A 13,927-nucleotide genomic window follows, 5' to 3' on the forward strand; every position below is an offset into this window, starting at 1 on the left:
GAACAAAACGCCGTTATTTGGATATAACTATGGATTATTTTGAACCAAACCAACATTTGTTATTGAAGTAGCAGTCCTGGGAGTGCATTCTGACGAAGAACACCAAAGGTAATCAAACTTTTCTAATAGTAAATCGGAGTTTGGTCAGGGCTAAACTTGGTGGGTGTCAAAATAGCTAGCCGTGATGGCTGGGCTATCTACTCAGAATATTGCAAAATGTGCTTTCACCGAAAAGCTATTTTAAAATCGGACACCTCGATTGCACAAAGGAGTTCTGTATCTATAATTCTTAAAATAATTATGTTTTTTGTGAACGTTTATCGTGAGTAATTTAGTAAATTCACCGGAAGTGTTCGGTGGGAATGCTAGTTCTGAATGTAAAAACCTGGTTTTTGATATAAATATGAACTTGATTGAACAAAAACATGCATGTATTGTATAACGTAATGTCCTAGGCGTGTCATCTGATGAAGATCATCAAAGGTTAGTGCTGCATTTAGCTGTGGTTTTGTTTTTTGTGACATTATATGCTAGCTTGAAAAATGGGTGTCTGATTATTTCTGGCTGGGTACTCTGCTGACATAATCTAATGTTTTGCTTTCGCTGTAAAGCCTTTTTGAAATCTGATTTTAAAATAGCTTTTCGGCAAAAGCACATTTTGCAATATTCTGAGTAGATAGCTCGCCATCACGGGTTAGCTAATTTGACACCCACCAAGTTTGGCGTTCACTAAACTCAGAATTGCTAGAAGAAAAATTGGATTACCTTTGCTGTTCTTCGTCAGAATGCACTCCCAGGACTTCTACTTCAACCACAAATGTTGTTTTGGTTCAAAATAATCCATAGTTATGTTCAAATATCCTCTGTTTTGTCCGTGCATTTAGGTCCCTATCCGAACGGTGACCGTACTTCGAAGCATGTCAAACGCTGTTTAAAATCAATTTTTATGCGATTTTTCTCGTAAAATAGCGATAATATTCCAACCGGGAGACGTTGTTTTCGTTCAAAGACTGAAAGAAGAAATGGTGTCTTCACGCGCGCGCCCGTGTCATTGTTCTCAGATCTACCACTTTCCAAATGCGCTACTGTTTTTCAGCCAGGGACTGCAGAGTCATCATTCTCCGTTCTGGCGCCTTCTGAGAACCTATGGGAGCCTTAGAAAATGTCACGTTACAGCAGAGATCCTCTGTTTTCGATAAAGAGGCTATAGAAGGCCAAGAAATGGTCAGAGAGGGCACTTCCTGTATAGAATCTTCTCAGGTTTTGGCCTGCCATAAGAGTTCTGTTATACTCACAGACACCATTCAAACAGTTTTTGAAACTTTAGGGTGTTTTCTATCCAAATCAAACAATTATATGCATATTCTAGTTTCTGGGCAGGAGTAATAACCAGATTAAATCGGGTACGTTTTTTATCCGGACGTGAAAATACTGCCCCCTACCCAAGAGAGGTTAAAATAATCTATTTTATTCACGTCTCCTAGTGTTTTCTCTGAATTAAAATCACCTATGATTGACCGCTTCTGTTTACTTAATAACAAGTTTTACCCCTGCCCTCTTCCTGTGGAAACCCATTAGAAAATAGGCCTTAGGCTACATGTATTTCTTTCAATTGTATTTGTATTGAACATTTCATCTGTAGGAATTTTTCTGCCATTGAATTCCTTATGCAGGCCACCTAAGCTTTATTTTGGGGCACCTACAGTACCAGTCAAAAGTTTAGAGATACCTACTCGTTCAAGGGTTTTCTTTATTTTGACTATTTTCTACATTGTAGAAAAATAGTGAAGACATCAGAACTATGAAATAACACATGAAATCATGTTCTAACCAAAAAAAGTGTTCTTCAAAGTAGCCACTCTTTGCCTTGATGTTAGCTTTGCACATTCTTGGAATTCTCTCCTACCAGCTTCAGCTGGAATGCTTTTCCAACAGTCTTGAAGGAGTTCCCACATATGCTGAGCACTTGTTGGCTGCTTTTCCTTCAACCTGCGGTCCAACTCATCCCAAACCATTTCAATTGGGTTGAGGTCGGGGGATTGTGGAGTCCAGGTCATCTGATGCAGCACTCCATCACTCTCCTCCTTGGTCAAATAGCCCTTACACAGCCTGGAGGTCTGTTGGGTCATTGTCCTGTTGAGAAACAAATGATAGTCCCATTAAGCGCAAACCAGGTGGGATGGTGTATTGCTGCAGAATGCACTGGTAGCCATGCTGGTTAAGTGTGCCTTGAATTCTAAATAAATCACAGATGGGGTCACCTGCAAAGCACCCCCACAACTCCATGCTTCACGGTGGGAACCACACATGCAGAGATTATCCGTTCACCTACTCTGCATCGCACAAAGACATGGCGGTTTGAACCAAACATCTCAAATTTGGACTCATCACACCAAAGGACAGCTGTCCACTGGTCTAATGCCCATTGCTCATGTTTCTTGGCCCAAGCAAGTCTCTTCTTATTGGTGTCCTGTAGTAGAGGCTTCTTTGCAGCAATTCAACCATGAAGGCCTGATTCACGCAGTCAATTCTGAACAGTTGATGTTGAGATGTCTGTTACTTCAACTCTAGCATTTATTTGGGCTGCAATTTCTTAGGCTGTTAACTCTGCTGCAGAGGATATGTTCATGGAGTTAAACCCTCTGTTTTCCTTTCCTGTGGCGGTCCTCGTGACGAAACTGGCTCTATCTCTTGATTGTTTTTGCGACTGCATTTGAAGAACATTTCAAAGTTCTTAATTTTCTGTATAGACTGACTTTCATGTCTTAAAGTAATGATGGACTGTCGTTTCTTTTTGGTTGTTTGAGCTGTTCTTGCCATAATATGTACTTAGCCCTATTTGGTAAAAGACCATCTTCTGTATATTACCACTACCTTGTCACAACACAACTTATTGGCTCAAATGCATTAAGAAGGAAATCAATTCCACAAATTAACTTTTAACCTCTCTTGGGTATGTGGGACGTCAATGTCCCAACCCGCGGGACACACTATTCAACAGCCAGTGAAATAGCAGGGCGGCAAATTCAAAACAACAAAAATCTCATAATTCAAATTTCTCACACATACAAGTATTATACACCATTTTATAGATAAGACTCTCGATAATCCAACCACATTGTCAGATTTCAAAAAGGCTTTACGGTGAAAACAAAACATTAGATTATGTTAGGACACCACCTAAACAAGAAAAGCCACACAGCCATTTTCCAAGCAAGAAGAGGTGTCACAAACCAGAAATACAGCTAAAATTAAGCACTAACCTTTGATCTTCATCAGATGGCACTCATAGGACTTCATGTTACACAATACATGTATGTTTTGCTCGATAAACTTCATATTTATATCCAAAAACCCCATTTTTACATTGGCCCGTAATGTTCCGAAATGTTTTAATTCAAAGAATTATAGATAAACATTTCCTTAATGCAACCGCTGTGACAGATTTAAAAAAAGCTTCACGGGGAAAGCACACTTTGCAATAATCTGAGTACGGCGCTCAGAAAACAACAGCAGGCAATATAGATACCCGCCATTTTGGAGTCATCTAAAATCATAAATAGCATTATAAATATTCACTTACCTTTGATCTTCATCAGAATGCACTCCCAGGAATCCCAGGTCCACAATAAATGTTGTTTTGTTTGATAAAGTCCATAATTTATGTCAATACCTCCTTGTGGTTTGCGCGTTCAGCAAGCTACTCCAAATGTAGGAAGCGAGCTGAAAATTTCACGACGAAAAGTCAAAAAAAAGTTATATTTACGTTCGTAGAAACATGTCAAATGATGTATAGCATTAATCTTTAGGGCCTTTTCAATATAAAACTGAAATAATATTACAACCGGGCGATTCCAATGTCTTGAAAAATGTAATGGAACACAGCTAACACGCGAATGAACTCATGTCCTTTCCTGAGTCAACAACTTCCAACTTCCTTTGTTCGCTCTCTGTTCACCATAGAAGCCTCAAACAACTTTCTAAAGACTGTTGACATCTAGTGGAAGCCTTAGGAAGTGCAAAATGAACCCTAAGTCACTGTGTGTTAGATAGGCAATCACTTGAAAAACCTACAAGCCTCAGATTTCCCACTTCCTGGTTGGATTTTTCTTAGGGTTTTGCCTGCCATATGAGTTCTGTTATACTCAGACATCATTCAAACAGTTTTAGAAACTTCAGTGTGTTTTATGTCCAAATATACTAATAATATGCATATCCTACCTTCTGAGTAGCAGGCAGTTTAATTTGGGCACGCCTTTCATCCGGACGTCAAAATACTGCCCCCTACCCTAGAAAAGTTAACAAGGGACACCTGTTAACCTGTTAGGGCTAGGGGGCAGTATTGACACGGCCGGATAAAAAACGTACCCGATTTAATCTGGTTACTACTCCTGCCCAGTAACTAGAATATGCATATAATTATTGGCTTTGGATAGAAAACACCCTAAAGTTTCTAAAACTGTTTGAATGGTGTCTGTGAGTATAACAGAACTCATATGGCAGGCAAAAACCTGAGAAGATTCTGAACAGGAAGTGGCCTGTCTGACAAGTTGTTGTTCATCTTGGCTCTTTTTATTGAAGACTGAGGATCTTTGCTGTAAACGTGACACTTCCTACGGCTCCCATAGGCTCTCAGAGCCCGGGAAAAAGCTGAATGATATCGAGGCAGCCCCAGGCTGAAACACATTATCGCGTTTGGATAGTGGCTGGTCAGAGTACTCTGAGACTCAGGCGCGTGCACGAGGGCACGAGATGTTTTTATTTTCTCTCTCTTTGTACGTATACACGCTTTCCCGGTCGGAATATTATCGCTTTTTTACGAGAAAAAAGGCATAAAAATGGATTTTAAACAGCGGTTGACATGCTTCGAAGTACGGTAATGGAATATTTAGAATTTTTTTCTCACGAAATGCGTTATGCTCGTCACCCTTATTTACCCTTTCGGATAGTATCTTGAACGCACGAACAAAACGCTGCTATTTGGATATAACAATGGATTATTTGGGACCAAACCAACATTTGTTATTGAAGTAGAAGTCCTAGGAGTGCATTCTGACGAAGAACAGCAAAGGTAATAACATTTTTCTTATAGTAAATCTGACTTTGGTGAGTGCTAAACTTGCTGGGTGTCTAAATAGCTAGCCCTGTGATGCCGGGCTATCTATTCAGAATATTGCAAAATGTGCTTTCACCGAAAAGCTATTTTAAAATTGGACATATCGAGTCCACAGAGGAGTTCTGTATCTATAATTCTTAAAATAATTGTTATGTTTTTTGTGAACGTTTATCGTGAGTAATTTAGTAAATTCACCGGCAGTGTTCGGTGGGAATGCTAGTCACATGCTAATGTAAAAAGCTGGTTTTTGATATAAATATGAACTTGATTGAACAAAACATGCATGTATTGTATAACATAATGTCCTAGGGTTGTCATCTGATGAAGATCATCAAAGGTTAGTGCTGCATTTAGCTGTGGTTTGGGTTTGTGACATATGCTAGCTTGAAAAATGGGTGTCTGATTCTTTCTGGCTGGGTACTCTGCTGACAAAATCTAATGTTTTGCTTTCGTTGTAAAGCCTTTTTGAAATCGGACAGTGTGGTTAGATTAACGAGAGTCTTGTCTTTTCTAGACGTTCCGCCAGCGGAACACCTGCTCCAATATCCAATGATAGGCGTGGCGCGAATTACAAATTCCTCAAAAATACAAAAACTTAAATTTTTCAAACATATTACTATTTTACAGCATTTTAAAGACAACACTCTCCTTTATCTAACCACACTCTCCGATTTCAAAAAGGCTTTACAGCGAAAGCAAAACATTAGATTATGTCAGCAGAGTACCCAGCCAGAAATAATCAGACACCCATTTTTCAAGCTAGCATATAATGTCACAAAAAACAAAAACACAGCTAAATGCAGCACTAACCTTTGATGATCTTCATCAGATGACACACCTAGGACATTATGTTATACAATACATGCATGTTTTTGTTCAATCAAGTTCATATTTATATCAAAAAACAGCTTTTTACATTAGCATGTGACGTTCAGAACTAGCAAACCTCCGGTGAATTTACTAAATTACTCACGATAAACGTTCACAAAAAAACATAACAATTATTTTAAGAATTATAGATACAGAACTCCTTTGTGCAATCGAGGTGTCCGATTTTAAAATAGCTTTTCGGTGAAAGCACATTTTGCAATATTTTGAGTAGATAGCCCAGCCATCACGGCTAGCTATTTAGATACCCACCAAGTTTAGCCCTGACCAAACTCCGATTTACTATTAGAAAAGTTTGATTACCTTTGGTGTTCTTCGTCAGAATGCACTCCCAGGACTGCTACTTCAATAACAAATGTTGGTTTGGTTCAAAATAATCCATTGTTATATCCAAATAGCGGCGTTTTGTTTGTGCGTTCAAGACACTATCCGAAGTGTAAATAAGGGTCACGAGCACGACGCATTTCGCGACCAAAAAATTCTAAATATTCCATTACCGTACTTCGAAGCATGTCAACCGCTGTTTAAAATCAATTTTATGCCATTTTTCTTGTAAAAAAAGCGATAATATTCCGACCGGGAAAGCGTGTATACGTACAAAGAGAGAGAGAAAATAAAAGCATGGGATCCCCTCGTGCACGCGCCTGAGTCTCACAGTACTGTGACCAGCCACTATCCAAACGCGCTACTTTTTTTCAGCCAGAGCCTGCAAAGCCACGATTCAGCTTTTTGCCGCCTTCTGAGAGCCCATGGGAGCCGTAGGAAGTGTCACGTAACAGCAGAGATCCCCTGTAATGGATAGAGATAATCAAGAAGGGCAAGAAATGGTCAGACAGGGCACTTCCTGTAAGGAATCTTCTCAGGTTTTGGCCTGCCAAATGAGTTCTGTTATAATTATATGCATATTCTAGTTTCTGGGCAGGAGTAATAATCAGATTAAATCGGGTATGTTTTTTATCCGGCCGTGAAAATACTGCCCCCTAGCCATAACAGGTTAAAATGGTGTAAAATAGTCATATGTTTGAAAAATTGAAGTTTTTGCATTTTTGAGGTATTTGAATATCGCGCCACGGGATTACACTGGCTGTTGAGTAGCCCATAGAGGTTAATTGAAATGCTTTCCAGGTGACTACCTCATGAATCTGGTTGAGAGACTGCCAAGAGTGTGCAAAGGGTGGCTACTTTGAAGAATCTAAAATATCTTTTGATTTGTTTAACACTTTTTTTTTTTCCCGGACATGAATCCATGTGTGTTATTTCATAGTTTTGATGTCTTCACTATTGTTCTATAATTAGAAAACAGTAACAATTGAGGAAAAACCCATTAATGAGTAGGTGTGGCCAAAATTTTGACTGGTACTGTATATAAAGTCCCACGGTTGACCGTGCATGTCAGAGCTAAAACTAAGCCATGATGTCAAAGGAATTGTCCATTGTGCTCCTAGACAGGATTGTGTCGAGGCACAGATCTAGGGAAGGTTCCCAAAAAATGTCTGCAGCATTGAAGGTCCCCAAAAACACAGTGGTCTCCATTCTTAAATGGAAGAAGTTTGGAATCACCAAGACTCTTCCGAGAGCTGGCCGCCCGGCCAAACTGAACAATCTGGGGAGAAGGGCCTTGGTCAGGGAGGTGACCAAGAACCCGATGGTCACTCTGATAGAGCTCTAGAGTTCCTCTGTGGAGATGGGAGAACCTTCAAGAAGGACAACCATCTCTGCAGCACTCCACTAATCAGGCCTTTATGGTAGTGACCAGACAGAAGCCACACCTCAGTAAAAGGCTCATGACAGCCCGTTTGGAGTTTGCCAAGAGGCACCTATAGACAAGATTCTCTGGTCTGATGAAACCAAGATTGAACTCTGGCTTGAATGCCAAGCGTCACTTCTGAAGGAAATCTGGCACCCATCTCTACAGTGAAGCATGGTGGTGGCAGCATCATGCTGTGGGGATGTTTTTCTGATGCAGGTACTGGGACACTTGTCAGGATCGCTGGAAAGATGAACGGAACAAAGTACATAGATCCTTGATGAAAACGTGATCCAGAGTGCTCAGGAGCTCAGACTTGAGCGACGGTTCACCTTCCAACAGGACAATGTCCTTAAGCACACAGCCAAGACAACTTAGGTGTGGCTTCGGGAAAAGTCTCTGAATGTCCTTCAGTGACCCAGAGCCTGGACTTGAACCCTATCGAACATCTCTGGGGAGACCTTAAAATAGCTGTGTCAACAACGCTCCACATCCAACCTGACAGAGCTTGTGAGGATCTGCAGAGAACAATGGGAGAAACTCCCCAAATACAGGTGTGCCAAGCTTGTAGTGTCATACCCAAGAATACTACATGCTGTAATTGCTGCAAAAGGTGCTTCCACAAAGTACTGAGTAAAGGTCTGAATACTTATGTAAATGAGATTTCTGTTTATTTTTTATAAATTAGCAAAAAAGTCTTTGTTTTGTTTTGTCATTATGGGGTAATGTGTGTAGATTGATGGGGATTTAAAAAAAACATCTATTTTAGAATAAGGCCTAAATGTGGGAAAATGTCAAGGGGTATGAAAACTTTCCGAAGGCAGTGTGTGTGTGTGCTCAGCAGAAAAAGCAATGTCCCTTTTTCAGGACCCTGTCTTTCGAACTTCACAGATCTTCATTGTAAAGGTTTTAAACACTGTTTCCCGTGCTTGTTCAATGAACCATGAACAATTAATGAACATGGACCTGTGGAACAGTCGTTAAGACCATTAAGGCAATTAAGTTCACAGTTAGGAAAACTTAGGACACTAAAGAGGCCTTTCTACTGACTCTGAAAAACACAACAAGAAATATGCCCAGGGTCCCGGCTCATCTGCGTGAACGTGCCTTAGGCATGCTGCAAGGAGGCATGAGGACTGCAGATGTGGCTAGAGATATAAATTGCGATGTCCGTACTGTGAGACGCCTAAGACAGCGCTACAGGGAGACAGGACGGACAGCTGATCATCCTCGCAGTGGCAGACCACGTGTAACAACACCTGCACAGGATCGGTACATCTGAACATCACACCTGTGGGACAGGTACAAGATGGCAGCAACAACTGCCCGAGTTACACCAGGAATGCACAATCCATCCATCAGTGCTCAGACTGTCCACGAGAGGCTGGACTGAGGGCTTGTAGGCCTGTTGTGAGGCAGGTCCTCACCAGACATCACCGGCAACAGCGTAGGGCACAAACCCACTGTCGCTGGACCAGACAGGACTGACAAAAAGTGCATAATTGGAATGAGCTTGTTGACACATTATTCAATTTCTGTTAGTCACATGTCTGTGGAACTTGTTCAGTTTATGTCTGCTGAATGTTATGTTCATACAAATATTTACACATGTTAACTTTGCTGAAAATAAACGCAGTTGACAGTGAGAGAACCTTTTTTGTTGTTGCTGAGTTTGTATCTTTGAACTGACAATCACCAAAATACATTTTTCAGGGAGAATTTGAAATTCGTTAATTTTGGCCGGCTTCCCTAAATTTGGCTGTATTGGTTTTATGTTTTGAGCAAAGGAACTGCTTTCATGGCAAAATGGGAATTTAATTTCTCTGTTCTCTCAGTATTTGCTATATAGGGCACTATAAAATCAGCGTTTTGCAGAAAACTTGGACGGAATCCAGGCATTAAAATGGAATTTATAGAAAATAACTTTATTTGCCCAAGTTAATCATAAGGTGTGAACAAAATGCGTTAGTAATTTGTATTTTCTGCCACGTTCTGAAACGGCACAGGAATGCCCGTCTGTCTGTTGTGTAAACCCCCACCGATATGGGATTCACTGACTTATACAGTATCTGCTGATATTTTTATTATAGCTGGACCAACAAAAAAAACATGAAATGATTCTGTAATGATTGTGCTTAAAACAGCACTAACAAAGATACTCAAAGCTGATTTCTTAAATGTCAGGAAAGAACATTAATGTAAGCACCATGTAAAATTCAGGAGCACCAGAAAGACAAGATTTTTTTTTTTTTTAAATAGTAAAACTGTTACTCTATTGAAAGGAGGATAAACTGCACAGATTCCAGCAAATAATTATTCTCTGAAGACTGAGTTGCCTCATACTAGCCAGCTGGAAAACAATGACATGGAATGCGTTTTCAGTGTATTGGTACTTAGCATTATTTTCGTAAATTGTAGGGCTGTAGGAACTGAATTCTGGTAGTAGTCACTAGAAAGGAAAAACATCAATCACAACATTTTCAGCTGGCATATCGCTTCCTCTCGCCCAAGGCGCTCAGTGTCTGTCTTTTCTATGCGGGACCTTTGGGACGTCCCTACCCAATTTGAAGTTTAACTTTTTAAAATGGTTAGGTAAGGTTTATGATTAGGTTAGGGTTTAGCATAGGGATGTCCCAAGGATCCCTGTTAACACTACCCTCAGTTAATGGTGTCCACTACTCTCACACTGCTGGCAAGATGGGGGTGAGGAAACGTGAATTTGGACCAGTCCCTGACAAATGGCAACCCATACATCAAAAAGTAGCCATGAAGCGCTACATTGTAAACTGCTGTTTTTTTGTGTGTGTCTATATAAACATTTGAATGACAGAGCTTAAGGAATAACCTTTGCAAAGAGCAAATATAAAACACCAGATTTTGGCCGGCTTCCCTAAAGGGCTTTAACGTTAACATCACCACAGAGTTGAACGTTCTTAGCACGGCACTTCTTTTGGGCATAGCATCAATTGTTTTTTACGACACCCAACACCATACCATGACACTTAATGTAACAGTATATGGCCAGTGTGCATTTCTGGCACTTTATTGAGCTGCCAAGCTTCTATCAACTCAGCACTCAACGTAGAAGCAGTAACCGTTAGTTCACAGTAATTCACTGTCCTCCCCGACAAGTGTAGTTGCGTTGGGTGATCGTGTCCAGTCTTGCTGTAGCGCGCCAAGGCAAGATGGGCTTATAGACATGTCAAGAGTGCCCTCTATTCATTATTTGTCCTGAAATCTGTTTTCTCCTAATCTTATACCTGTCCTTTTTTCGGTGGATTAAATGGCGATACAAATACATTCATTAAAGTCTAGTGGGGTGTGCGCATGTCTAGAGCGTGTACTTTGTGTAGCCGTTTGCTATCATGATAATGATAACCGTATGCTGGTAATGGAAAGGTTTTTTCCAAAAACCTTATTGATTTGAAATGTTAACCACAAAGTAGCCTATGCCTACCTGGCAGAATGACATCATGATTATTTGTATCAATCCAGTGGCCATTTGTTTGGCACACTGCAATCACATGAGCGCTACAGAAACACTCCTAGCTAAACGGCATGGTGTGCACTTGCATTAAAGGATAACTATGCCCAAAATTCTAAGTTTCTTTTAGATTTTTCCCAGACCTCAAAAGTGGTCTCCTAATGTGTTTTAAAGGAATACTTCGGGATTTTGGCAATCTATTTCCCAAGAGGCAGATGAGGTCGTGAATACATTTACATTTACGTCATTTTGCAGACGCTCTTATCCAGGGCGACTTACAAATTGAATACCATTTGTATGTCTGTCCGGTATGAAGGAAGTTGGTAGTTTTTGCGAGCCGGTGCTAACTAGCATTAGCGCAATGACTGGAAGTCTGTGGTATCTACTCAAAATAAAACAGATTTGTATAGTGACCTAGCTTTAAAAATGTGTAGAATTGCAGGAAATTGGCTTAAAAAAGGGTGTCCTCTGATGACGATTCCCTCTTACACTGTATCCTTCGCTCTTTCCCCCTGTAAAGAAGGCCATAGATGCAGTGCGAGCGTTGACACCCACCAACTCACCTCTGTCGTCACCAAGCAAACATGGCGACCGCTTCATCCCCTCCCGCGCCGGCGCCAACTGGAGCGTCAACTTCCACCGCATCAACGTGAGTCCCCTGCAATGCACCCTGGGATTTTGTCTTCTGCCCTAAGTTTTACATCTGTGTTGATTGTATCACTTTCTGGGTTTCAGCACATTTAATCAATGTGTTGATGTTGTGTAGGAGAATGAGAAGTCCCACAATCAGAACAGGAAGACAAAGGATGGCACAACAGACACTAGCAAAGGTAACCCTCTTGACTCCTTTAAAGTCTCCTATGGCACTTAATCTGTGCTGCTCGTGCATGTCTGCTCACCCCCTCTGTCCTCCACTATTTCTCCTTTAGCAGACGGCCTGGCGTACTCTGCCCTGCTAAAGAACGAGCTGCTGGGGGCAGGCATAGAGAAGGTCCAGGACCCCCAGTCAGAGGACCGCCGCCTCCAGCCCTCAACCCCTGCCAAGAGGAGCCTCTTTAGTGTCCGTAGTAGGCCCTTATACATTCTGGGGCAATGGCGTCTTTTTCAAAACTACCAGGACTAGTGCACTGTATGCTGGAGTTAGCCACTTTTAATATTTGTTAGTCGTACTACAACATGTTAACTTTTGATTCTGAATATGCCACTTGTGTGGGTTTACAGTATTCTGTCTGTGCCAAACGGTCTCTCCCTGAGGATGGCAACACAGTCTCTCCATACTCCCTGTCTCCTGTTAGCAGCAACAGGTAACCACCACCTTCACTTTCACATACATTTTATATTATATGGCCAACAGTGATGTTTTAGTTCTCCTCTCCCTCTCATTCCATGTTAATGATATTACTCTTGGTGAAGAAGAGTATCTTCTGTTTCACATTGAATGAGCAATCCAGCCCTCCTTGTCTCCCTCCTTCTAGTCAGAAGCTGTTACGGTCGCCTAGGAAACCCACACGTAAGATCTCTAAGATCCCCTTCAAGGTGCTGGATGCTCCGGAGCTGCAGGATGACTTCTACCTCAACCTGGTGGACTGGTCCTCCCTCAACGTCCTCAGTGTCGGCCTGGGAACCTGTGTCTACCTGTGGAGCGCCTGCACCAGCCAGGTGTGTGTGTGTGTGTGTGTGTGTGTGTGTGTGTGTGTGTGTGTGTGTGTGTGTGTGTGTGTGTGTGTGTGTGTGTGTGTTGAAGGGTAACTCTCAACCCAAATTTCAGCCTTTGCCAAACCCCTTCAAATAAAATATTGCATTCAGGTGAGAAGATGTGGGTGTGGGGAATTGCTCATGAATATTAATCTGATGAAATTAATGTGCATCACAAGTAAATAGGGCTTTGGACAGTTGGCTCAGGTGGTGGTTGTCCTTGATGATCTTTTGGCCTTCCTGTGACATCGGGTGCTGTAGATGTCCTGGAGGGCAGGTACTTTGCCCACAGTGATGCGTTTGGCAGACCACACGCTCTGGAGAGCCCTGCGCTTGCGGGCGGTGCAGTTTCCGGACCAGGCAGTGATACAGCCCGACAGGATGCCCTCGATGTGCATCTGTAAAAGTGTGTCAGGGTTTTAGGTGCCAAGTCAAGTTTCTACAGCCTCCTGTTGCGCCTCGCGCTGTTGCGCCTTCACCACACTGTCTGTGTGGGTGGACCATTTCAGTTTGTCAGTGATGTGTACGCCGAGGAACTTGAAGCTTTCCACCTTCTCCACTGCGGTCCCGTCGATGTGGATAGGGGGGTGCTCCCTCTGTTTCCTGAAGTCCGCGATCAGCTCCTTTGTTACGTTGACGTTGGGTGAGAGGTTATTTTCCTGGCACCACACTCGCAGGACCCTCACCTCCTCCCTGTCTCGTCATTGTTGGTAATCAGGCCTACTACGGCTGTCGTCTGCAAACTTAATGATTTGAGTTGGAGGCGTGCGTGGCAACGCCGTCATGGGTGAATAGGGTGTACAGTAGGTGGCTGAGCATGCATCCTTGTGGGGCCCCCCTGTGTTGAGTATCAGCAAAGTGGAGGTGTTTTTTCCTACCTTCACCACATGGGAGCGACCTGTCAGGAAGTTCAGGACCAAGTTGCACAGTGCGGGGTTCAGACCCAGGGCCTCAAGCTTAATGATGAGCTTGGAGGGTACTATGGTGTTGAATGTTG

The 13,927-nt window shown here is 42.0% G+C and overlaps 1 protein-coding gene across 6 annotated transcripts in view; it reads left to right on the forward strand.

Moving 5' to 3' along the window:
* The window catches only part of LOC106599985 (fizzy-related protein homolog), a 36,317-nt gene that overhangs the window by 10,650 nt on the left and 11,740 nt on the right, over positions 1-13,927 (forward strand). For all 6 annotated transcript variants that reach the window (XM_014191315.2, XM_014191319.2, XM_045714844.1 and 3 more), the window contains 5 exons: positions 11,756-11,884; positions 12,002-12,065; positions 12,165-12,295; positions 12,457-12,539; positions 12,711-12,894. In XM_014191315.2, the coding sequence (XP_014046790.1) occupies positions 11,756-11,884; positions 12,002-12,065; positions 12,165-12,295; positions 12,457-12,539; positions 12,711-12,894 (591 nt within the window). The remainder of the gene's footprint in view (positions 1-11,755; positions 11,885-12,001; positions 12,066-12,164; positions 12,296-12,456; positions 12,540-12,710; positions 12,895-13,927) is intronic.

Source organism: Salmo salar, chromosome ssa03 (genome assembly GCF_905237065.1).
Source record: "Salmo salar chromosome ssa03, Ssal_v3.1, whole genome shotgun sequence".
Taxonomy (NCBI): domain Eukaryota; kingdom Metazoa; phylum Chordata; class Actinopteri; order Salmoniformes; family Salmonidae; genus Salmo; species Salmo salar.